Here is a 25,202-nt window from a genome sequence, read left to right on the forward strand (position 1 = left end):
TCCAGAAAGTTCTACACTCAGGAGAAACTTAGTTCTCAAGTAGATTGTTTTTGGTTTTCCTGGATTATTTCTATTAGATTATTTTCAGGATAAATTTTAGATTTTCTCAGGAATTCCATCATGAATCCCTCCCGATATATTTCTGAGATTCCTTCGAAATATCATTATGATTCTGAGATGTATTCTAATATTTCTTTTCGGCATTTCTTCTGGTATTCTCGTCTGTTTTTTAGATCCTTATGAAGATCCTCTAGAAATCATCTACGATCCCTTCACAGCTTTCATGCAAGAAGTCAAAAGGATTAAGCGAGAATATCTTTAGAAATCTATAAAGAAGTTTTTCATGAAATTCCTGAAAAAGTCTCAGTGGAATTCAGTAGGAATAGCATTGCATAGCTGCAAAATTCCTAGATATTCCTTTTGTTTAGTAATTCGTTATTTTATTAGTGACACAATAATTTTTCAAGGCTTTAAAAAACCAATTCACACAGAGATGGGAAAACTGATTCAATTTTTAGAGTGAATCGCACCCGATTTACTCTCAAAAAAGAGTTTTGCTTTTTTGACCGATTCAGTAACTCATTACCGGGATTTGAAGAAACATGTAGATTTTCAATGTGAGCCGATTCCTTTTCGCAGGTTTCGTTATTTCCACCGAAGAATCGAATCACTGGAGCGAGATGACCACATAATATAAGTATGAAAAAATATTAGCTGTCAAAGATTTCGATGTTTTTCGTCGAATCATCATTAGCTGCGCAGTCATACTAACTCTTTTTGTAGTCGTAATGAACGTCAACGAATCGTAACTCTTTTGGGAAAGAATCATGGCTCATTCAGTCGGTTTCGCGAATCGATCCTTTGAGTCGATTAGCGAATGATTTACCAATCTTCAATAATGGTTCCAAGGATGGGAAACATAGGGGAAACTCTAATTCTTGAGGAATCTCAGAAGGATCTTCTTGGGGAATTCCAGAAAAAAATTCTGAAACGAAATGGTAAAAATAACTACTGGGGATACTCCAGAAGGATTCCCAAAGAATCTCCTAGAGGGATCCTCAGAAGAATTTTTTAGAGTAATTCTAGCAAGCATTACTGTAAGATTTTCAAAACGATCTTCAGTGAAAATGTAGTAATGTAGTGTACAATTTTACAAGACATGTTCTAATAAAAAATATCGATTATAAAAAAAAAATGGCCACTTCACCCAGGCGAACCAAGTGGCCGAAAAATCCCAGAATGTGACCAAAGTGACGAAAAATGCTCGAAATAGCCTTCAGCAAAACTTGTCTTGTAATTTCATGGAGCTTGGCATGTCGCAATCGTATCATAAACATGTAACTTCCCCGCGAGCACCAAGTGGTCGGAAGTTTCCGGAATGCGGTCAAAGTGAGCAGAAATGCTCGAAATAGCCTCCGACAATTTTGTCTTCTAAATTCATGAAGTTTGACATGTGCAGTAATTTCTTGCTATGATTGCTCCAGATATTTCTTACGAGTTTTCTACAAAACATTTTTTTCATAGTCCTCAAAAATCCTGGAATATGTGTCGTAGTTGTTTTTACGATTTCGTTTCAGGAATTTCTTCTTAAATTTCTCCAGGTATTTTTTCTGGCATTAAGGTGAATATAGAATGAAGCCACGGCTTGATTTTCAAAAGCACTAATCTACAGAATCAAATATCGCTGAAAAGTTGATCGATTGATCAGCCGCTGGTGATGACCAACCAATTAACTTTTCAGTGAAATCCGTCATTTAGTTCTTCAGATTTGTGCTCTTGAAAATTCGAAGTGTGGCTTCGTCATATCTTCACCTTAAAAGCAAACAAGATCAAGTAAGCGGCGATCAAAACCATATCAAGAAATCTTAGAATGATCTACAGAAAGAGCACAAGAAGGATCTACTGGAGGAATATCTAGAAAAATCAGAAGAAATCTCAGAAAAAATCTAGTAGAAAACCCAAAACAATCTTCTTGATGTAGTAGTGCACTATTACTCTTTGGAGTGCCAATCAACTCCTCCTGAGAAAAGAACTTTCTGGAGGAATTCCCGACGAAATATGTGAAGGATGAGCACAGCAAAAAAAACTGTTAGAGAAATTCCATAAGAAATATCCGCAGAAAATCTAGAATAGATTCCTAAAAATCAGCAGCAAGATAAGGAAAAATGTCATGAGGAACTATTGATGGAATTCCAGACGGAACTGCGAGAGTAGAAGAAACTCTTTGAGAAAGGTCTCAAGAAACTGGAAGATCCCGGAATGTTGCCAATGAGACCAGAAATGCTCGAAATAGCTTTCAACAAACCCAAGTAACACACTTGTCACAGAAATGTCACGGCGGCGCAGGTTTTTGTTGCGCAGAAGTTACTGTGATTTACTTCTAGCAAATTAGTCTTTATTAGTTAGAAGTAAGTCATAGTGACTCCTGCGCAACAAAAACCTGTGCCACCGTGGCTCTTCTGTGCTTGGGAAACTTGTCTGGTAAACTCATGAAGTTTGTCGTCTCGCAAGGCAAGTTTCAAAACATATAAAAAAATGGCCACTTCCCCAGGGAAACCAAGTGGCCGGAAGGTCCCGGAATGTGACCAACTTGACCAGTAATGCTCGAAATAGCCTTTAACAATCTTGTCTTGTAAATTCATGAAGTTTAACATGTCGCAAAGCAGGTTTCAAAACTGATCAAATATTGGTCACTTCCTCGGGAGAACCAGATGACTGGATTGATTGATTGATTTGTCTTTATTAGAGACCAGATGACTGGAAGATCCCGTAATATGGCCAGTGTTACGAGAAATGCTCGAAAAAGCCTTCAACGGACTTGTCTTGTTGTTTCACAAAGTTTGACATATCGCAAAATCAGGTTTCAAAACTGATCAAATATTGGTCACTTCCCCGGGGGAACCCGGGAACCTCGGAAGATCCCGGAATATGACCAGAGCGACCAAAAATGTTCGAAATAGCCTTCAACAAACTTGTCTTGTAAATACATGAAGTTTGATGTACCGCAAGGCAGGTTTCAAAACATATAAAAAAATGGCCACGTCCCCAGGGGAACCAAGTGGAAGTGACTGGAAGATCTCGGAATGTGACCAAGATGACCAGAAACGCTCGAAATAGCCTTCTACAATTTTGTCTTGTCAATTCATAAAGTTTAAAATGTCGCAAGGCAGGTTTTAAAACTGATCAAATATTGACCACTTTCCCGGGAGAACCAGGTGTCCGGAAGATTCCGGAATGTGGTCAATGTGACAGAAAATGTCCGAAATGGTCTAAAATGAACTTGTCTTGTGAATTCATGAAATTTGATCTGTCGGAAGGCATGTATCGACAGAATTTGGCTTGCGGACCATCACCCGGAAAAAACCTACCTCACGGAACCCCGGAATTATTCCGGAACTATGTGGCCAATGACATTTTTTGTTCCAAATATAGAATCCAGAACCATTACCGGGATTATCACCGAGATGAACCAGCCCTGGGCTGAAAATCTCGTAAATAAAGATAAAAAAAACCATTACCGGTCATTTTGATTATATTTTTTTAAAACGGTCCAGAAACGACTAAGATATGATTTTTTGAGTGAGCTAAAAATGTATTAAGGAAGGATAAGGGTTAAGAATGTTCCGAGGCTAGACAATATTTACTTTTTAATTAATTCTGTGTATGTAAGTAAGTAAGTATGTATGTAAATATTTTTTCCACCCAAGCTAACCTTCAATTGTTGCAAGCATGTACCCAATTAAAAAAGTTTAAAATTGTACCTAATTATGATTTGGTTAAACGCAATGTTTCACGGAATAGCTCTTTCTGTTAAGCTTTCAATTATCTCGTTTTTACCCGAAGAGGGCGCTTACTTAAATATGAAAATTGATTTTTTCGAAAGACTTCATTCTGGGCATTTTTATGGCATCTAAAAATTCATAATTTTGTCGAAGACGTCAAATTTGTACCACATCGATTTTAAGAGTTACGACTGCTTTTCCATACAAAGATATCGTATTTTTAAAAGTCTGTAAAAAGCTTACTACTTACTATGAATAGAACACTTACTTACTATGAATAGAACAGAGTACGTGATTGATAGAACATTTGATTAAGGTGAAACGGGACACCGTGTTATTTTTTCTATCTTGCCTCTCTTTCTAACAATTTGCCTCGCGATTTTGAAGATGGTAATCTCGAGTTCTATCGCACTGAAGATGCTGAAAAACAATCAGCATATGCACTGCAAGCATACACAATGATAGGTTTTTGTTGCAAAATATGAAGTAGAATCTGAGATTACCATCTTAGTAGCAACAGAGCAATGGCGGATATTTCCCCGACCGTCCCGTCCGCCCTTAAAATATGCGCGTTATTTTCGACTGGATGTCACCTGGTATCTTTAATTGTAACGGCTCGGCAGTCTTATTAAAGAATTAAGCGAACTACAATGTTCTCGCTCCATTGAAAGTTTTAAATGTGAAACAAAGTTCTTACGAGAAACGAATAAATTAAAAGTTAATAATAATTCTTTCAAGAAATCATAAGTTTGAAACTATAAGAGATAGAATAAAGGTGTCATCAGCAGACTTGCTCCAAATTAGTTCTTCTACAATTGTAGAACATTTTGAAACCGTACATAAAATTAGTAAAAAGCATATGTTTGGATCAGCTAAACTAGAGGAACCACTTTAATTCCACTAAATGAGAACAAATAAGACGAAACTTTCCGAAAGACATCATGTATATAAAACATGTTTGTCTTCGTAAACACGGATCCAAGCACTCAGCGTACTTCCTGAAGGGGATATGCCAAATTTTAACTGTTTTGTCCAAACACTCATACACCATCACCATAGCTTGAATCCCTCCACATTGCTCGATTCCGGGCCATAAGAAAGCAGACTCTCTGGCTAAGGTGGGCGCCAGAGAAGGCGATATTTACGAGAGTCAAATCGCCTTCGATGAATTTCTAGGCCTTGATCAGCTGGTAACACAAATGGAGAGACGGAGGGATGGGTAGATGATTGCACTCTACAGGTGTCGAAGAAGGCATAGTTGGTTGGATTTAGGCCACGATTTCATTCGTGTAATGTGTCGTCGGCTGATGGCCAACCACTATTTGTTGAACGCACATTCCTTCCGTATTGGGCTCTCCGAAAGCAATCTCTGTGTCTGCGGATACCAGGATACCAGGATATTGAACATGTCGTGTGGGGATGCGATGAGTATCGTGAAGTCAGATCTGAGCTGCATGAAATTCTCCGGGTCCGAGGAAAACAACAGAAACTCGTTAGAGAAGTGTTGGCAGGCCTTGATTTGGAATAGGGTATGTGTTCCATCAGTAATCTCACGCTCCCATATTCATACTATTCGAAAACAAGCGATTACGGCACCGATTGATTCCGTTCTTTTTGTTTTCATGCGTGCTCACTCCTAACAAAAAATACAAAAATAAGAAACAAAACATACAACGCTTCAATCCTTTGTTTTTCGTAGGATGAAAATGGGAGCTACATGCTTAATAAGGGAACCAATACCCTACATGAATTTCATTCATCAGTTTTTGAAACGTGTTGATGTCAGAGTTTGATGTAGTGCGTTGGTTTCGTTGTCCGCCATTTGGTTTTGTTCTTCGCCCCTGTCTGTCGTCGTCCCCCTTCCGGTTGTCCTTTTCTTGTCGTTGTCTACCGATAGTCTTTTCTTTGTAGTTTCGTTACAGATCTGGGGAATGTGTCCCATCAATGTTTTAGTATAAGTTAGCAAATAATTTAGTTTAAATCCCATAAATCCCTCCTTCCCATTTTTATTTTTCCCCCCTAACCTCGAAACAGCTGCGAGTACTTCGGCTCCCCACACTAACATAGTATTAAGGCAAATTGTAAAATGTTAAATCACTGTAAAAACAAATGATTTCGGCTCAGTAATGCCCATGTGGCGCTTGACCCTTTCAAATAAACGAATAGGTAAAAAAAATGCACATGGTAATTGCCAAATCAATTTCTAAAACAAAAGTTGATAAAATTGCTCTATCAATTACAGTAGTAATTAGCGAAAAAGTTTCCAGAAGAGTGTCAGCAAAATTCCCAAAGTAATTGAGAAACTATTTTCCAAAAGAATCGTCAAAGAAGGTCAGAAAGAATTTACAAAATTTATACCCAAAAAAAAATTGCCGTAGAAATTCTAGATAAAAAACATCTGGCCATTGCCTCAAGATTTCTCTAAACAACTGTCAATATTCTTTTCAGGGAAATTTCTGAAGAATTTTCAAAAAAAAATCGTGTAAATTTTTACAAAAAGATCAAAATTATTACAAAAGAATTGCCAAAAAGATTTCCAAAAAAAAAATACTGAAAAAAAATCAGATAGAACTTTCTTTAGAAATTCCCAAAGAATTTCTGCACGATTTTTTGAAGAAATGATCAAAGGGATTCTCAAAGAAAATTTTCGCCACGGAGTGTATTCGTGTGAAGTTCGCGTGAATCTCGAACTAAATTGTTTTTCATGTGAAAGCTTTCAGTCTTCTGCACAACTTTGCCGAAGACAGTAGCCTTCTAAGTGGTTTAGAACGCGAGATATATAACCAACGTTTAGACTAAACTGGAAGCTCCTAAAAACACTAGCGCCACGTAGTGAGTAAAACACGAACTGGAGTGTATTCTACGTGAAAGATCTTAGCCTTCTGAGCAACTTTGCTGGTGAGAATATTCTTCTAAGTGGTCTAAAAGGTGAGTTATATGACGCTTGAACCAAAACTGGTAGCTCATTACACATACTTGCGCCACGTAAAGAGTAAATCTGTAACTAAATTGTTTTCTCTGTGAAAGCTCTTAATCTTCTTATCAACTTTGCTGAAGGTTTCCAGCCCAAAACACTAGCACATTTTTTTTTCATTCGATATTTTTTAATTTGAACAAGATTTTGTTCATGCGCTGGGTTTCGTAGATCATTGACATTTGCGTCAACACTTAATTATTTTTTCCTAACCTAACTACAGCGAATTTTAAAAAATGAAAAAAAAAAATTAAGTCAAATGTATAGGACCTTGTGAAATATTGATCGAGAATACACTGAAGTTTTTTACGCGGTTTGGTTACTCAAAGTTTTTCGAAAAAAACGCGGTTTTTTACGCGGTACCATTACCGTCGTAAAAAAAACTTCAGTGATATAAAAAATCCTAAAGAAAAGTTTGGGTTTGCTTTTTTCTAAATCCCTGAAAAAGAAACATTAGAGAAAAATAAGCGGGGTCTCCAGTTAGCCTAGTGGTTAAGGCTATGGATCGCCAATCCGGAGACGCCGGGTTCGATTCCCGTTCCGGACGGGAAAAATTTCTCGACTCCCTGGGCATAGTGTATCATTGTGCTTGCCTCACAAGGTACAAATTCATGCAATGGCAGGCAAAGAAAGCCCTCCAATTAATAACTGTGGAAGTGCTCAGAGAACACTAAGTTGAAGAAAGGCAGGCCAAGTTCCAGTGAGAACGTAGAGCCATACAGCAGAAGAAGAAGAAGAAGAAGAAGATAAGTAAGAAGCAGTAAATTATATTACACTAATAGATCCGAGATAAAGTTTCCTTATAAATTCCTCTAGAAATTTACTCAGAATTATCTCTTAGGATGTCTGTTGGTTAAGACAATCCATCAGAGATTCCTTCCCGGGGAAGAATCTTTGAAAAATTCTGCAGAAGTTCCTCCAGGATTTTTTTAGGAAATTTATCCAAAGATTTCTTTGGGAACTCTCTCCCTCCTCCATCTCCTTTCCTCACCGTCCGTCATTGAAAATCAAAAACACAAATGATGCATTCCCTAATGTTTTTTTCCAGAATTTCTTAATAAATACCAACAGGTATTCCTCCTTAAATTATTCAAAAAATCTTGCATAGATTAATTTGTGAGAAATTTCTAAGAAGTTGCTCTAGACATATATTTTCTTGGGATACCTTGAAAAAAATCATCAAAGATTCCGTTTGAAATTCTTCCGATTTTTTTCCCAAAACAAAACATCTAAACATTTAGCAATTCCTCAGAAGTTTTATCCATGGATTTCTACTCAAAAATGACATAGTAATTCTTCAACCAATTCCTTCAAAAATTCTCCAGAGAAATTCTTCCAGGGGCTTTCTAAAAAATTTACTAGAGATTCTCCACGACATTTCCTAAACAAATCTTCAAGAAAACCATGCATTGATAACAAAATATACTCAAAGGTTGCCTGTAGAAAATATTCCGTAGATTTTTTCAGAAAGTTCTTCATTTGTTTAGACACCCCAAATCCCAAGAATTTCTATAAAATTAGTTTACAGATTTCTCCAGAAATATCACCAAGCATCAGAAAACATTCCATGGATTAAGAGCTTCTCAAGCGCTGCTTATAGAAAATCTTTCAGAGATCCCTTTAGAAATCATTGTCTAGGGATTCTATCAGAACTTCCTGCAGAAATATATCGAAAAATTCTTTAAAAAAACACTATGAGTCGCTTGAAAAAATCCTCTGAAAAAGTCATAACAACTTTTTTCAGAATTTCCTCTAGAGATAACTCAAAAAATTTATTTAAATATTCCTCCGGATATTCTCTCGGAAAACATACCACAGATTTCATTGAAAATTCCTCCTGAAATAACTTCAGAAAGTCAGAAGTTCGGAATGTTTGAGAAATTTCTCAAAAGATTTTGTCATAAATTATTCCTATTTCTAACTTTCAAGAATTTCTTTCAAAATATTCCTGATAAAAATTCAGAAATTGCTCCAGGAATTCCTTCATAAAACAGTCTAAGCATTCTGTTAGAAAATCCTTCAGTAGTTACTTTAAACATTTTCATGCGGTTCTTTAAGAAATTCATCTAGGGATTCATTCTCAACCAATTTCCTCACGGATTCCTTGACAAAGTCTTTAGTTGATTTCTTCAGAAAAGCTTCTAGAGATTCGTTAAGAAAATCTTCATTAGTTCATTATTTGTTCAGTGATTCAATCAAGTAAATATTATTCCAGGAAAACCTATTGAAACTCAGACAGAGATTCCCTTATGAATTCCTTCTGACATTCCTCCATGAATTTCGTCACAAATTCATCCAGAATGTTCTCCCAGGATGCTTTTAGCAATTTCTCCTTTCAATTCGTTTAGGAATTCATTTAAAAATTTCTCCGCAAGTTTGCAGATATGTATATATCCATTTGTCATAAAAATGAGACTTTAGTATTTGCCAATTTCACTGTCCCTAGTAAGATATGTTTATCGACGACCTTATTTATTTTCCATAATCAATCATCATAATAGATAGTCGATGTAAACGGAAGTGGTGGAAATTAGAAAATGTCAGGGCATTTTTTATTCATGACATTCCGTGACATTTCCCATCCTTGCTCCAGACGTTCCCTGCAGAAATTTCTCCAATAAGGCTGACACAAATTTCGATTTTCTCTTATGTCACCTACCCCCCCCCCCCCCCCCCCTCTCGGATTTTTTTTTGTCGGAATTCGATATTTTGAGGGAGGAAACAAATAAATTATTTAAGAAATTTAAAGATTTTAAGGTGGAATTAGAGCCAACAAGTAAATTCTTAACAAATCCGATGAGTTTGACGGTTTTTCCTAATATTTTGGGTAATTTTCCATCAAATGCATTTGTTATTTATCATCCCCCCCCCCTTGACGTGTCAGAGAGCAAAGTGACAAAAGAAGAAAATGAGATTTGCTCCGGCCTAATTAAAAAAAATCTCAAGGGTTTCATTTAGGAATTTCACCAGGGGATTTCCAATAAGTGATTTCAGGTATTCCTCTATGAATATCTTCAGGAAACCCTCGTTTATTTTTTCCACGAGTTTCCCTTAGATCCTTTCCGATATTCCACTTGACGGTGTTTTTTATTATTTTTATTTTTGCTATACTAAATGAATATCATTCTGATTGGGAAACATCGTCCAAACAATGTTCTTCAGGCGTAATACTGATGTTATTTCCATGAAAGCGTGCCAATATAGGGGCGCCGAAATGTGGAAATCAACGTAGGTTTTTTTTAAATAGTAACATGGAACAAGCTTACCAACTTATAACCAATCCTGTATCCTCCAGCAACGCTTGAGCCGAATTGAGCGGCGCCGCCGCGCCACGTACTTTCAGAACTGATTTAGTTCTCATTTTCGATTATTTGTTGTTTTGTAAATAGTTAAATTATTTTTTTGACTGTGAATATTTCTTTTGCTTTTGACAAATTGTCAATGCCTTCAAACAGAAACTATTTAAATGAAAATCGTCTATTTTAAAATTAACTTTTTCACAAACTATGGCAGTGATATCATTTCCTACCTATTGAATCGGCACCGTGCGCTCTTTGAAATTATTTACCGTTCTTTTAATTTTATCTTTTCCAGATAGCATACTTTTTACAGTACATAGACGACTTACATGTAGTGTACTAATCCGTTCCGTTCAATATAAAAAAAATACTTAACAATAAGCGAATTCAGTGTTTTGTTTGTTAAGTTTTTTTTGTCTCGCATACATTCGGCAAACTTCCAACAACGAAAAGTAGAATACAGGTGGTCTTTTCTCTATGAATCGAAAGAATTGGTGGAGCGCAAGGAGTTTTGCTGATGGGTGGAAAAGAAATACGGATGCAAGCCAAACAAATTACGGTGTTGATAGCGATTGAAATAGTTTCTTACTTGCAAAGGCTTACGATGCTGATTATGTCGGAGTAGATCAATCTGTCACAAAGTCCTACTAGAAAGTCTACTTACTATGGTTGCATGACGTTTGCGTAAAAGCTTTTGCAGTAATTAAGTGTAGATTTCCGCTACTTTGCTTGCATATGCCTTTTGAGTGGATTCTGTTAAGTTAATAATGCGTATGGGTACTAATTCTAGCGAGTAATTATGTGGCTCTCACTGCATTCAGTGTTGTGTTTGTGTCTTGCTTTGCGTGTTACGTTTCTATAGTAGTTTAAATATACCCATCATGGATGACTTCAGGAGACTTTTGTCCGGTCCGAGCCGGATTTGCAATACGTGTTACCTTAGCTTTGATGTCGCTACGCTGGTTTTATTGCCGCTTTTCCCCTATCTCATTGGGATGCCACCTGAAATCGATACTGGCGTTCCATGTTTTCGATCTCCGCCCAGATACTCCGCACTTCTTTGAACAACTGTAATGAAGATCAACGTCAGTGATGAAGAAACAGCTGAATAGTCAACAACTTACCATAGTCAACCAGTGTTCATCTGCCAACAGCTCGTTCAGGATAATAGTCGCTGCTTTGGAGGAATCGTTGGAAATCTGTTGGTTTACTCGTTTAGCGCACTCCACAAACATCATGTACTTTTGATGGCAGATCTTGTGCAACAGTTCGAACCGCGAGGAACAAATGCGACAAAGAAGGAAGTTCTTCTCATACTGAATGCGATTGTCCTGGATGGGACAGGGAGCCAGCGTCGCCGAATTGTATGTTTGACCCTGGAGAACAATACGTACAGAAATTCCCGGCTGATGACACGCCACACAAACCGGATGGTTCATGTTGGTGTGACCCAGCTCGGTCATGATGTCGTATGCGGGGAACGTCGATATCGAATTGATCATGTTCCGTGACCACGGCGTAATTTGAATCAGTCGTCGTTTCCTATCCTCGGTAAGACTGTCGATGGTTTGAACTCGCGATAGGAAATAGTCATCTACAAACAAAAGCAAGAATTCAATAACCCTAAAAGAAACCCACTACCAAAATTCGAAACAATACCTTGCTCCTGGAAGATTTCCTTCAGGAAGTTGGAATCCAATGCTTGTGAGATCAGTGTTTGAATGTACACTTCGAAAACGTCCTGATAGATTTTGGTTTCATTCATCGACTTCTCCAGAAACTGCTCCGTATCGTCGATGGACATTTCGTTACGCATGAACTCGACCACAGACTCCATGTGGTTGTGCACTCGGAAACGAACAGGAATTTTCACATAGAGCTTCTTGCTCTCAGCATTCCATGCAGCGTACTGTGCAATGATAGGAACAGTTAAAATTTAGTTGTTTGGTCAAATCTTGATAGTAAAACTTTCTCTTCAGGGTCAATTGAGTAAAATACTAAAAATATCTATAAATTACACAACACGGAAACATTCTGCACTTACCGTCGATACATTCCGATGCAACGTTTTTCCATTCTGATCGAACGGTTCGTACTTCTGCAGCAGCGTCTTACCGTCTACCCGCCAAATCGAAGGATAATCCTGAACAAGTTCCGATCGGATCACCACGAAATCACCAGTCTGCAAATTGACAAACCATTTAGCATTTTTACCTTCCAATCCAGTCAAAACGACGGTGTATCTAACCTGAAAATCATCACTGTTGGCAACGGACTGCTGCTGTGGCTGCTGCTGTTGCTGCTGCTGTTGCTGCTGCTGCTGCTGCTGCTGCTGTTGCTGAACCAAAGCTCCGGTATTGTATTGCTGGATTTGCTGTTGTTGCTGCTGCTGTTGCTGTTGCTGCTGCTGTTGTTGAATGTATTGATTCTGCATAATCTGATTGGTTGTTGATTGCTGGTATAATTGTTGCTGTTGCTGCTGTTGTTGTTGCTGCTGCTGTTGCTGTTGCTGCTGCTGAAGAAGCTGCTGTTGTTGCTGTTGGATTTGTTGCTGGAGTTGCTGTTGCTGCTGTTGGAGCGTCTGTTGTTGAAGGGTGGCTATCGCTTGCTGAGCAACTGCAGCTGCACCAGTCCTGGCAGCGAGGACATTGTCGTTATCGCTTCCACAGTCGAAGTCTACAATTCCAGCGCCAGCCGCCGCCACTAAAATTCCACAATGCATAGTTAGCTCCCATATACACACAATTTGTGGTAGTCTCATAATTACAGACAATCACATAAGTTCGAATAGCATAATAATGTAACAGCAATTACCATTGGGTTTTGGCGGTTTAGGGTTTTCAATGCGACAACATTTGCAAGTTGGTTAATGATCCAAGATTGTCGATATTTGACATAGTTTGGGATAGCATGGATCGATGGGGTGATAGATATATAGATGATATTTTGCGATGCGGACGCAGCGATATTTTTCGGACATAAAAGAGAGAAAAAGAAGAGAAAATACACCAAAATAGGCATTGAGACGGACCACACAAGTATCTAAACATAGCTGAAAGCAATTATTAAGTACAATGTACAATTATTCGGTAGAAGCTCTCTACCGAGCAGCAAACAAGGTGAAATTTGATGGATTAGGATGAGCAATTGTAGATAAGCTTGAGCGAATTTCTTACGGAGTGTACACACCTGACAGGATATTAGAGCGAGGTCGTTGTTTTCCCAGATTAGCTTTAGGTTTCTTCCCTTTCTTGCGGCCCATCATATCTTGTTCATCGTCATCATCCTCCTGCAAAAGGGGTTGGTAACAGTGCACAAAAAAAAAAAGAAAAAGTCAACAAACGATTGAGTTTTCGTGGACAGGCACAAACGGAAGCAAAAAGATAAATTATAGAACATATACAAACAAAAACTAGAAAATTTCAGCCTAAAATATGTTAAATATAATAGCAACATACTTTTTCTTGAGGCGTCCAGGCTGGATCCGAGTCCGAGTCGCCAGCAAAGTCGTCCTCCATTTGCTCTAGTCCACCGGTACCTTGGCCGCGCTCAATCATTTGCTGTATGTTGCTGGCCTTGGATTTGGCCTTTCGATTCGAGGTCTGGCGACGCTGGGGAACAGTCAAGGGATCGGCAGCTACGTCGGACAATCATCGGCCGAATCCGGTTGAACGATAGCAGTAACAGGAGGGGCAATACAATGACATACCGTAATGAAATGATGGGTACAATGTAGAAAGGGAAGGTTTTATAAATAGGGGAAATGACGCCTTTGGTAGTATCTTATCGTAATTTTTGGCATGAAGATGCATTGAAATAAATGAATCTTCATGCGACATATAGACCTCTACCATTTCATTTATTCCAGACGATTATGGGTTAAAAACCTACCGCAGCCGTAATATCCTCTATATTTTATTCAGATAATTGGTTAAACCAGGAGTTTTCAAACCTTAATTTTGCGGTGCACTTTTTGGAATTTTTTTGCTTCTTGTTGATTTTTTTTTTTAAGATGTTTGCTTGAAATGATTTTGATATATTTAGCACGCCGACATGTTAATCTTATAATTTTTTGGACGAGATTCTTCGAGAACTCAGAACCTGGTTTCTGGCATAATTCATGCCTGGTAAAGCGATTTACCAAGGGATTTCTGGCGAGATGGATCAATATTCTTAGAAACATCTATTTAAGATTGTCGGCTGTGTCCGCAAATAATTTGAACATATTCATATCTAAATTTCTATGGCTCATGTAATATCTGTGGAAAGTTCTCAAAAAAAACATAGACAAACTTACTCATAGTATGAAAGATACCTTTGCAGTCCTTTTTACCAATAAAATGATGATTAAATGAATGATTCGCGTTGATAATCGATTTACTTTGCATGTTCACTACTAAAGAGTACTGTTGCGATACACTTGGGAAGGCTTTGCGGTGCACCAAGTGCACCACGGTGCACGGCCTGAAAACCCCTGAAATGAACGAAGAAATGGATCGTCGACTCCTTGGTTTTAAAAATCAGAGATTACTAGGGTAAATTGCCAATAATTGCATACAACTCAATTATTACATGGGGTGGGTACCATTTGGACAAGGCCAGTCTTATTTTTTGAACGTGCTGTATTTTTTTCAAAAATTCATTCAAAACTGAACTAAGTTGAGTAAGTGTATAATAGGCATGAATGTTCTCTTCGTCATGGGGAGTGGCTTGATTTTGTGGGCCAAATTTTCTGAAACTTAGGCATATAACTCAGGTTGTTTGGGAAGGATTTGAAGCCAACTCTGAGTTAACAGGTTTAAAAAAAACATAAGAAGAGAACAAAACTGCCGAAAATACGAGTTCCCCTATTTAAAATTTAATAAAAATCCTCTTTCTTAACCCTCTAATACCCAAACCCGCCTTTAGACGGGGTATAGTTTGAGCATTTTTGTCATTTTTGCTTCGTGGATAATCTTTTTTTTTTGTATTTTTGGCTGATACTTAGGACTGTTCTGTACATCTCAAAATGGTTTTTGGTGTCTTTCAAAGCGTATTTACATTTTTAAAATCATTGAAAAATTGATGTTTTAGTCACCTTTCAAAAGTCATTGATTATTTTGTATTGAATCGCTACAAATAACATATTTTAATTTTTTCCCAAATCATTCTTTCATAGTAGAATAGTTTAGGGGAATCGAATACACTCTAAAATGAATTTCCTAAAAATTACACGAAACATAAAATTTTCCATGAAAAAATAAATAAAATAAAGATATTTCAACAATAATCATGAAATCTTAAAATGTTTTCGTCTCAAAAAATCCGTATCCCAAATATGCTTCCAGGAAAAATATTAAAGTATGGGGATGTTCAAAAATAAAAATTAGAAAAATGAAAAACTGAAGCTCAAAAAATCAAGAATTAAAAAGAATCATCTTCCAAAACATGTTTGAATCGAATGGTATTTAGATCAAAATAAAAAAAAATGGGTATTAGAGGGTTAAAGTAATCTCAGAGAAAAATCTTCTAGCAACATTGTTTGAAATAATACTTTCAATTATTTCGGTAATTCTGTTTAATAAATTCTTTTGGAGTTTCTCTTTTTAGAGAACCTTTGTATTCAGAAAACCTTCCATAAAAAAAAGTTTTTTCTACATACAGGGTGTTAGGTTCGTGAGTGCAAACTTTTTAAGGGGTGATAGAGGGCCATGATTGGTGAAAAAAATTGAAAAAAAAAATTGTTCGCATATGGTCAAATCTCAACCGTTACGTAGTTATTGAACTTTCCATGTTTTGTACTATTATTGCCTTAACTGGTTTTAACTTGAAAATGGCCAAACTTATCGCAGTTTTTTTTACCCTTATTCGAAAGATTATTGAATTTTCTATCAAATGACATCTTTGAATCGATTGGTTTAGTTAAATAACCAAGTTATTTTTCTCTAGAAAACTATGATAAAAATAATGTGTTTGAATTTGTTTTTGTCAATTATCTTTGAAAAAAATGCGAAATAAATTAAAATTCTCTCTTAGGCAAAATTGTGTCCTCAGTTTCATTCTACAATTCGTTCTTTGACACTAAACTTCTACCTCTTATCGCTTTCTTGCAATTTTGATTTATCTCCAGCGGCACAGTGCGTAAAACAGGAGATTTTATTCAAAAAAAAAAAAAAAAAAATACGCGACGAAACCTTTTTTGGGACGTAAAAAGTTTCTGCAAAAATCTGTACAGGAGACCCGAATAAATCTTTTGAGTAATTACTGAAAGAATCCTTATTGCAATCTTCGAATAGACATCGTAGGATTAGTTCCTGTAAAAACCGTTGAAGGAATTCCTATTGCAATCTTTGTAGAAATCTCTGTAAGGACATCAGATAAAAAATCTGGAGAAATCGACGGAAAAAAACAGGAATTCCAGGAGGAGTCACAGCAGAAATGGTTCCATAAATTCTAGCATTAATTCCAGGAGAATTCTCAGCAAAAAAAATCTAAAATAATTTCGGAAAAAAAATTTGTATAGGAATGCCCTGGAAAATCCCAATAGAAATCCTGGAGAAATCTCTAGATGAATCATACGTATGAGTTATTTATGGAGAAATCCTTGAAGGAATTCTTAGAGTAATTATTGCACAAACATCTATATATATACATCTAGACGAGTATTTGTGGAGGAATCCCAGCAGGAGTCCGGCAGGAATCCCGGAGGGTATCACAGGAGAAATGCATGAACAATTTAAATATTTGAAAGGATTCTTATAGAAATTTCCGGATGAATTCCTGGAAGAACACGCACAAATTACTGGAATATTCAAAGCAGAAATTGATGACATAATCCCAGCAGGGTTTCTTGAAAATCCCTAGATAAATTCCTGGATTAATCCACGTACCAATTCTGAGAGGAATTGTTGGAGAAATCCTTAGAGAAAGCCCTGAGTACATCGCTGTAGTAGTTCATGTAGCAATTCCTGGAAAATAATCCTGTACGAACACAGCAAGAATGTCTGAAGGATTTCTTGAAATAATTCCAAGAAAAACTTGTGAAAGTGCTCATAACACACTTAACTGAGAAGCAGGCTATGTTCCAGTTGGAACGTTATGCTAAGAAGAGGGAGAGCGTGAGTCTTTCAGCAATGTAAGACGATATTGGTTTAAAACTTTGGCTAAAGCTGGGCGCTTAAACAGAAGAAATATGCTAGTATGCAAAACAATTAGTCAATTTTCAAAAGTTACTCGAGATTTGTTCGTTGTGAAATTTTTATATGAGACCAAAAGACATCAACTGAATTATTATCGATTATAAAATGACTATGCTAAGTAAAACGTTCTTTCAATTTTCTAGTTAAAAAAAGGCTGATAAAGTCGGATCAAAAAGCTGGGTGTGCATATCTTTTTTTTAATATTCTCCAAGCCTTTTACACCCAAAATCGGCCATAAAATTCGGAAATTGTCTGTATAAAGGGACCGGAACCCATCTTCAGCAAAGTGTTTCCTTTTTCATCCTATCGAAAACAAAGCTAATAAAAGCTATTTGTTTTCTCACTCAAAGTGCAAATTTTCGGTAATACCAATCCGTGTGGTCAATTATGAATTTCAAATAACTCAACGTACATATGTGCAGATGGATAAATTATTGGTTAAATTGGGAAAAAATCCACAGCTCAGGTGAGATTTGAACTCATGACCCTTATTCGCTAGACATTCATAATTGACCACACGGATTGGTATTACCGAAAATTTGCACTTTGAGTGAGTCGTTTTCGAGCATCTACCTCTACGTAGTATAATTACCACAATATGATATTGTAGAGAAAATAAAAAAATTGTTTTACCAGATATTAAATTTAGCGACCTGTGTACTTTTCTGTGGTTTGAAAATTATGAATGTCTTCAGCTTCAGGCGCCGACCTGTGAAGGTTAGTGACCAAAATAGGAAAAAAAACTAGCCTGTTAGAGATCATGGAACGTTGAAACATAGATTGGTTAAAGTCAAATGGACGAAAATGAGGTTTGAAGTTGAAAAACACTTTCGCATTATATTTCCTGGTGCATACTAGGGTGGCCCACACTTATATGAAAAACAAAAATTTCGAAAAATGCCAAGTCTTACCTCCTAAATCAGTTGTTTTGGACTCCCAGAAGCTACGTTCAAAATTTGAGCAAAATTGATTAAGCCTAAGGGGGCGCTCAAAACGCTAGAAGTTTGTATGGGAAAACATGGCCATGTATGCAGAAATTTTAAGTCTTCGAATTTTACCGCTAGGTGGCGCTGTAAGCGTTTAATAAATAAACCCTTTGGTATTATTGTAGGTGAATATATGCCAAAGAACTTTGTCGAAGACCGCGAAGGGATCCGACGACTGTGAAAAAAGTTATACCCTAGGCAATGTGAGGCAAAGTATTGAGATTTCATTATTGATATTATTCCTTTACATGTATTGGAAAAACAAAAATAAAGTTTATCCTCACTTTGCATAGGGTATAACATTTTTCACAAACGTTGGATCACTTTGCGGTCTTCGACAAAGTTGTTTGGCATATATTCACCTACAATAATACCAAAGGGTTTGATTATTGAACGCTTACAGCGCCACCTAGCGGCAAAATTCGAAAACTTAAAATTTCTGCATACATTTGGCCAAGTTTTCCCATACAAACTTCTAGCGTTGTGAGCGCCCCCTTAGGCTTAATTGATTTTGCTCAAATTTTGAACGTAGCTTCTGGGAGTTCAAAACATCTGATTTAGGAGGTAAGACTTGGCATTTTGCGAAATTTTTGTTTTTCATATAAGTGTGGGCCACCTTAGTGCATACTGTATTTTATAGCAAACACTCATCTTGGTACTTTATTAGGAAGTCGTTTAATATAATAAAAGTTTGAAAATGTCACACAAACCCATACCTTATGTAAAATTTCTCCAGATTGAAATTAACATTTGGTCGAATGACGTTTGGTCGAAAATGCATTTCAAAAATATTGGGTTTCTCGTTAATGTTTAGACTTCTTTTATAATTTGAAAAATCACTGAATTTTTCATTGCTCAGCGACATATCATACTAATCAAACTTAATTTGTTTACCAGTTGTGCTACCGATGACCCAGTCATGAACTCGAGCAAAATTGTGAACGTGACATGCTGCGAAGTTGTGTGCGGAATTCGACTGTGATAATAATGAATTGGATTGTTAAATTTAGAGAAATGTACTGATTTTGAAAGAGCACCTTTTTCTGAACCACTATATTTTTTTTTAGATTTTTTGACCTTTATTTTGGTACTTAGAATCAATTTCGAAGATTTTTTTTCTAAATCATCTTTTGACAGCTAGGCAACTGCTTGACAGGTCCGCCCAGTACTGAATGCGACGAGGGGTGATTCGACAAATCGCTCCCATACAAACTTCAAACTGATTTTAAAATAGGTTCCCGGGCACCAAAATTCATGAAAATTTGGATTTCGGCTCAGTTTGACATGCAGATTCTGAATATGGAGTTATTTCAACACTCCAAATGTCGCAATACATTTAAGTTTGAAGGATTCGTCATTAATACCGTCATCATCTTTGAACTTGCATATATAAATGTGTATAATAGAAATATATTCACACCATCCTTTATCTGGAGTACAGTGAATACATCTTCATAACGAACATTTGTGTTTTGAACGAGAAAACTGGTTTCAGAATTTCAACCATGACGATGATATCAATAACGAATACTTCAACTTAAGAGTTTGGATATTTTTATGGAAGAGGGAACCTATGACATGCAGTCGAATGGACATTTGGTCGTAACTTCGGTCGTAACTGGAGCATAAATCTCTGATGAACTCTGGAAACTCCGAAACAACTGATGCTCGATGCTACATGCAAGGCTGTCAAACGCATTCCATAGTACCATATTACCCCGTTAATACGACACCGACTGTTGTCGAATAACCGGGGTAAACTTTTAATTCGACAAAATGGTCACCCTACACCACCATGCTCATTAAAATTTAGCAACTCTAATTTTGTTTTTTTTTTTATTTCCAGATTTGTTGTGAAACATAATTTCAACAGATATTGCGGTGGTGCGAATGAAAAGCTCATTCTTTCTACAATAAATTGTTGCTGCTGCGGGTGCGAGTAAAGGGTGATACGGTCAAAATTTGGTCACACAATTTGTTTCATAACTTGAGAATGCGTACACCAAAACAGCTGATGTTTTGACCAGTAATGGTACATTATATGTAGCTTATACCATAAAATTTTTATCAAAATCGGTTTAGTATTTGCGGAGATATTGTGAATCCTGAAAACTGCAATTTTAAAATTTTGTACAAAGAAGATTAAAAAATAAGAACACATTTTTACTCTTTTTTTTATAGAACCAGAAATACTGAACCAATTTCAATGAAAATTTTTCTGTGTGTAAAGTATGCATATCAAAATGTTGTGTAAAAATTTCATTCAATTTGATCTAGCCGTTACAAAGTTATATTTGTTTAGGTGGTCAAATTTTGTCAAATTTTGTCAAGTCAAGTCAAATTTTGGTCACACATTTTTTTCATAACTTTAGATTGCGTACACCAAAACAGTTGATTTTTGGATCAGTAATGGTACATTATATGTAGCTTGTACCATAAAATTTTCATCAAAATCGGTCTAGTATTTGCGGAGATATTGTTGAACCCTGCAATCCGCAATTTTAAAATTTTGTGCAAAGAGGATTCACACATTTTTACTGTTTTATTTATAGAGCCAGAGATACTTAACCGATTTCAATGAAAATTTTTCTGTATGCGAAGTATGCATATCAAAATGTTGTGTAAAAATTTCATTCAATTTGATCCAGCCGTTACAAAGTTATATTTGCTTAAGTGGCACCCGGTCAGTTTTTTTCATATTCAAACTGCTACAACTTTGAAAGTATTCATACAAAATGGCTCAAAATTTTACTAAGAACGTATTTTCATAATAGTACTATACTGTAAAATTTTGATAAAAATCGGAGCAGTATTGGTAGTTCTATAATCAAAATTGTGCTTTATTGACCTTAAATTTCCGAAATTTACTATGGAGCGCCTTTGTACAAAATTTTAAAAAGGTAGGTCGATGGTTTTGTCTATATATCAACCAATACTCAATCGATTTTGATGAAAATTTTATGGTATAAGCTACATATAATGCAGCATTACTGGTCCAAAAATCAGCTGTTTTGGTGTACGCAGTCTAAAGTTATGAATAAAAATGTGTGACCAAATTTTGACCGTATCACCCTTTATAAGCGCAATATCAAACTGTTTTGCATTTACAGTGTACATCGCTGTTACATTTGTACACTTTATAATTCGACACCTGTCGATTAAGCGGGGTACGAATTAAAAAGTGTCGTATTAAAACGTGTCGAACCAACGGGGTAAGACGGTAGTACGGTAAAATAGCTCTATCACCGATTTGTTCGGTGAAATTTTCACTGATATTTTCCGGCAAATTTGTCTGATTACATCGGTTCTCCGGTGATTTGTTAGATTTTACCGATTTTGTTATGTGATTCATCGTTTTCACTGAAAATTTGAAATTTATTTGATTAGAGACCAGCTTCGGTGTTATTTATTCGAAGTGTGTATATCTTCTTGTATTATGCTGATTGCTAGTGAGCAAGAACACACTGCTTTGTGCTTTCGGAGTTCTTGTGCAATGATCAACTGATACTCCAAGATATTTGCATTTAAAATACGGTAAAAATATTAAACTCGAATTTTAATATTAATAAATCACAGGAGAAAGAACATAGAAAATAGGTTATATTACTGATTTTATCTTAATATTTGGTCGATTGAATTTCCAGCAACACTGCCGCAAGTTAAAATTTATTTTTCAGAAAATTTTACAGCTTTAGGTTAAGTTTACATACATATAATTTTTCACCTAAATCATGCTCAAAGTTTCATTGACATATTATCTTTTGAATGAGACTTACAGGTTCTTGAAAACGGACGTTAATTAACGGTGATATTGATACTAGAAAAATGACATGTTTTTGCGGAGGTGATCCCAAACTTTTGATCGGGAGTGTAGCAAGCAGCGAATGAACTTCATACAACACCAAATATAGCATCTCAGTGCTGTAACTTTTAAATATGGCAAAGGAAATAATTAAAATTTTGAACACACACCTCTCGATATACAATTTCTTGCAAAGGCAAAATTTCGTTGCAATATCAGCAATTTTATAGTCAAAACATGCATTGGGACTAACAATGATTTTAACTCTCTAGACAGCAACTAGTGAGTAACCCTTATTGTTCCAATTATACTATATCAATAATTATAAAATTTATGCCCGCAACATGCATTATCATCTACTTTCTTTGAAAATTTCATGGAAATTGGCGTTTAAAAGTAATGAATAAGCAAATATTGCATATTATAAACACGACATTTTATCAGTTATACTCACCCTTATCTACACTAGTCGTTTTCAAAACAGTTCATCAAAGTTAATAGAATTTTACAAGAAAATGTTTTTATGCAATTCAGTATCATAATTTACATTTTATGCAACTCATTTTGGTATCATAATGCCCATTTTTTCTGAACTGGCTCATTATGCAACTGAAATGAGTTGCATAATGAAAAATAGTTGTATAATGTTCATAATGCAACTCATTTGAGTTGCATTATGAACATTATGCAACTCAAATGGGTTGCATTATGAAAAAAATCATTGCATAAAATTTTGTATGGAACTCGTTGCAAAACTCGATTTTTCAGCACTCTTCGTATTTATCCAACTCGGCAAGCCTCGTTGGATAAATGTACGACTCGTACTGAAAAAATCAACTTTTTGCAACTCGTTAAATAACTATTATAGGTATCATAATTTACGAAATTCCATTATTATCCTGACAGTTCTTTGAGCTGAAGCGGAAAAGAACGATCTATCATGCGAATAAAAATTGGGCATGATTGGACAAAATGCTTGGAAGCACGCGTTTTTGTTTTTCAGCCACAGTTAAAAGTAATGCACCGAATTCTATGAAATTTGATACAAATAATAAACATACACCAAAGAGCTCTCAGTCATTTTTGACAACTTAACCCATGCCCCTCGTCAAATAGCTTCAAATCATTGGTAAAAGAGCAAAATCGCATTGCCTTGAAATTCATTCAATCATTTATCTTTTTTTTTGGATTGTCTATCGTAGGCATGATCATTTCGCCATGCAATTGTTAAACTACCGATAACCTAGTCAACTTTTCTGAAAGTATTACTGAAATCAATCAAATTTGAGGATACAAAATACTCAACACCAACACAGTCAATGTTTTATCAATTTATATCCATCAATACATCAAATGCAACAACTGATATGCTACATACACTTGCATCACTCGTTTAGCCGACTTTTCTTCCCAGCAGCCAAAGCAAATCCACCATTCGCATCAACACATACTTACTTAACTTCGACACAGCTTTTTTTTTCTTCCTCCCAATGACTAGAACCACTCAACAGAAAAAAGATGCAGACAGAGGCATTTCAGATTGTTTGATCATGAAAGTTTTTTTTTTCTCGCGAATTGTGCCACAATTTAGAAAACATTGTATGAAATTGAAATAAACTATGCACGTGCATGTGGCCCTTACAGATAGTGAATAGCCTTTTCGAAGGATTTCATTATCTCTTGTTTGTGAGGTGATACGAATATCAAGCTTTGGTAAATGATTCATTTTAGTTACATCTACATCGTACAATGGTTTGCTTACAAAGTAGTTATTTCAATTTCATAACAAAGTTTTGATGATTCAATCTTTTTCATTTTGAAAATTTCGTGCATTGGCATGGGTGCTACCTCTGTGCTACTCTCTTTTTTCCTTAAAGCTAATCCGACAAATCGTACAGAACATCGAACCTGAAACAGAATGTATGGAAGTGCATTCAACGGGAAATGAAAACAAAGATTTGACTTCAGTAATAAAGAATATTATATTCCGCATTTTTCTTTCCATTGTTTTCACTTGGCTTGAACTGTGTTTAATCGCAAAACAAAAAACAATAGATACTTAATTTAGTTCGATCCTTAAAGTTGTAACTGTCAGCCTGGCTATCCGATGATTAAAACTGAGACATTTTAAAGCTGCGATAAGTAGTGTTTGCATCATGTCGGCAGTTAACGAACCGTTACGGGTGAAACACATTCTCACGAAGAAATTTTCTGAACCAGTTTACGCTGCAACACAAATCCTGGATAGTGTGATACCTCTAAATTAACTTATAACAATATTCCGTTCATTGTGTTTCTGTATGCGATTCATATTCAGTTTTATTTGTACAATAACAAATTTGCTTCACTTCGAAATGATACCTTCAGTATGCTGCTGCCCTATATATCATACAAATAGTTTTATGTATCAGTTTCATTTGTCTGATTACCATATGAACAACAGAAATGAAAGTTAAATTAATTAAAAAATAATGCTCTTCTACTGCTATTAACATCATCCTTCTTATGAATGAGAGTAAATTGTTCATTTATATAGATATTTTAGTATGATACACGTATTTACAATATTAAATCATCTCGCTTTCAGCAACGCTTACCATTCATCACTAATTATTTGTTAGCGCATTTGCATTTCTATCGATTAACAGTAACAGTAGCATCGCAACAGCTAGATAATCCATTTCACCTTTGTGCCTTTGCGCGTCTGTACAAGTATGTGAAATGTTCAGGCTTCAGGATGTTCCTTTTGCACGGACTACACAATCATCAATTCTTTTTGATTTCGAATCTAAGATCAAACCTAGAGTTCCATATCACAGAGACCACCCGCCGAAAAAACACGAGCTTTGACGTTCCTACCAATGAGTTTGATTCTTTTCCCTAGCCGCGGATTATTTGATAAACAAGCGTTTCGAAAGTTTACGTGAGATTCTCGATGCGCAGATTTTGTTGGATGAGAACAGTGAAATCGTAAATCACATAGCCAATGGAATTCTACTCCAAGTGATACCCCGATAGAAAAAAATGATAAACATTCAATCGGAAATAACTGCCACGTTTTCACCAAGAAAGGTTTTCAACGATGTTAAGGTTCGACCTGGAACCGAAATTTAGTGGAAATGAGGATGTAAGCTGATGGAATCCTGTGCCAAATCTACTCTAAGCGTGAGTGTGATGTTTT

At 36.0% G+C, this 25,202-nt stretch overlaps 1 protein-coding gene across 7 annotated transcripts in view; it reads right to left on the bottom strand.

Moving 5' to 3' along the window:
- Positions 1–10,307: 10,307 nt before the first annotated feature.
- The window catches only part of LOC109407655 (transcription factor SPT20 homolog), a 31,399-nt gene continuing 16,504 nt past the window's right edge, over positions 10,308–25,202 (bottom strand). For 3 of the 7 annotated variants that reach the window (XM_029864581.2, XM_029864586.2, XM_029864584.2), the window contains 7 exons: positions 13,514–13,692; positions 13,245–13,344; positions 12,304–12,758; positions 12,100–12,237; positions 11,715–11,964; positions 11,180–11,649; positions 10,308–11,123 (listed from right to left, as the gene is read on the bottom strand). In XM_029864581.2, the coding sequence (XP_029720441.1) occupies positions 11,043–11,123; positions 11,180–11,649; positions 11,715–11,964; positions 12,100–12,237; positions 12,304–12,758; positions 13,245–13,344; positions 13,514–13,692 (1,673 nt within the window). In that variant the 3' untranslated portion in view covers positions 10,308–11,042. The remainder of the gene's footprint in view (positions 11,124–11,179; positions 11,650–11,714; positions 11,965–12,099; positions 12,238–12,303; positions 12,759–13,244; positions 13,345–13,513; positions 13,693–25,202) is intronic. The other 4 variants (XM_029864583.2, XM_029864585.2, XM_029864587.2 and 1 more) reach the window with 2 other exon arrangements.

This window comes from Aedes albopictus, chromosome 3, assembly GCF_035046485.1.
Source record: "Aedes albopictus strain Foshan chromosome 3, AalbF5, whole genome shotgun sequence".
In the NCBI taxonomy this organism is placed as follows: domain Eukaryota; kingdom Metazoa; phylum Arthropoda; class Insecta; order Diptera; family Culicidae; genus Aedes; species Aedes albopictus.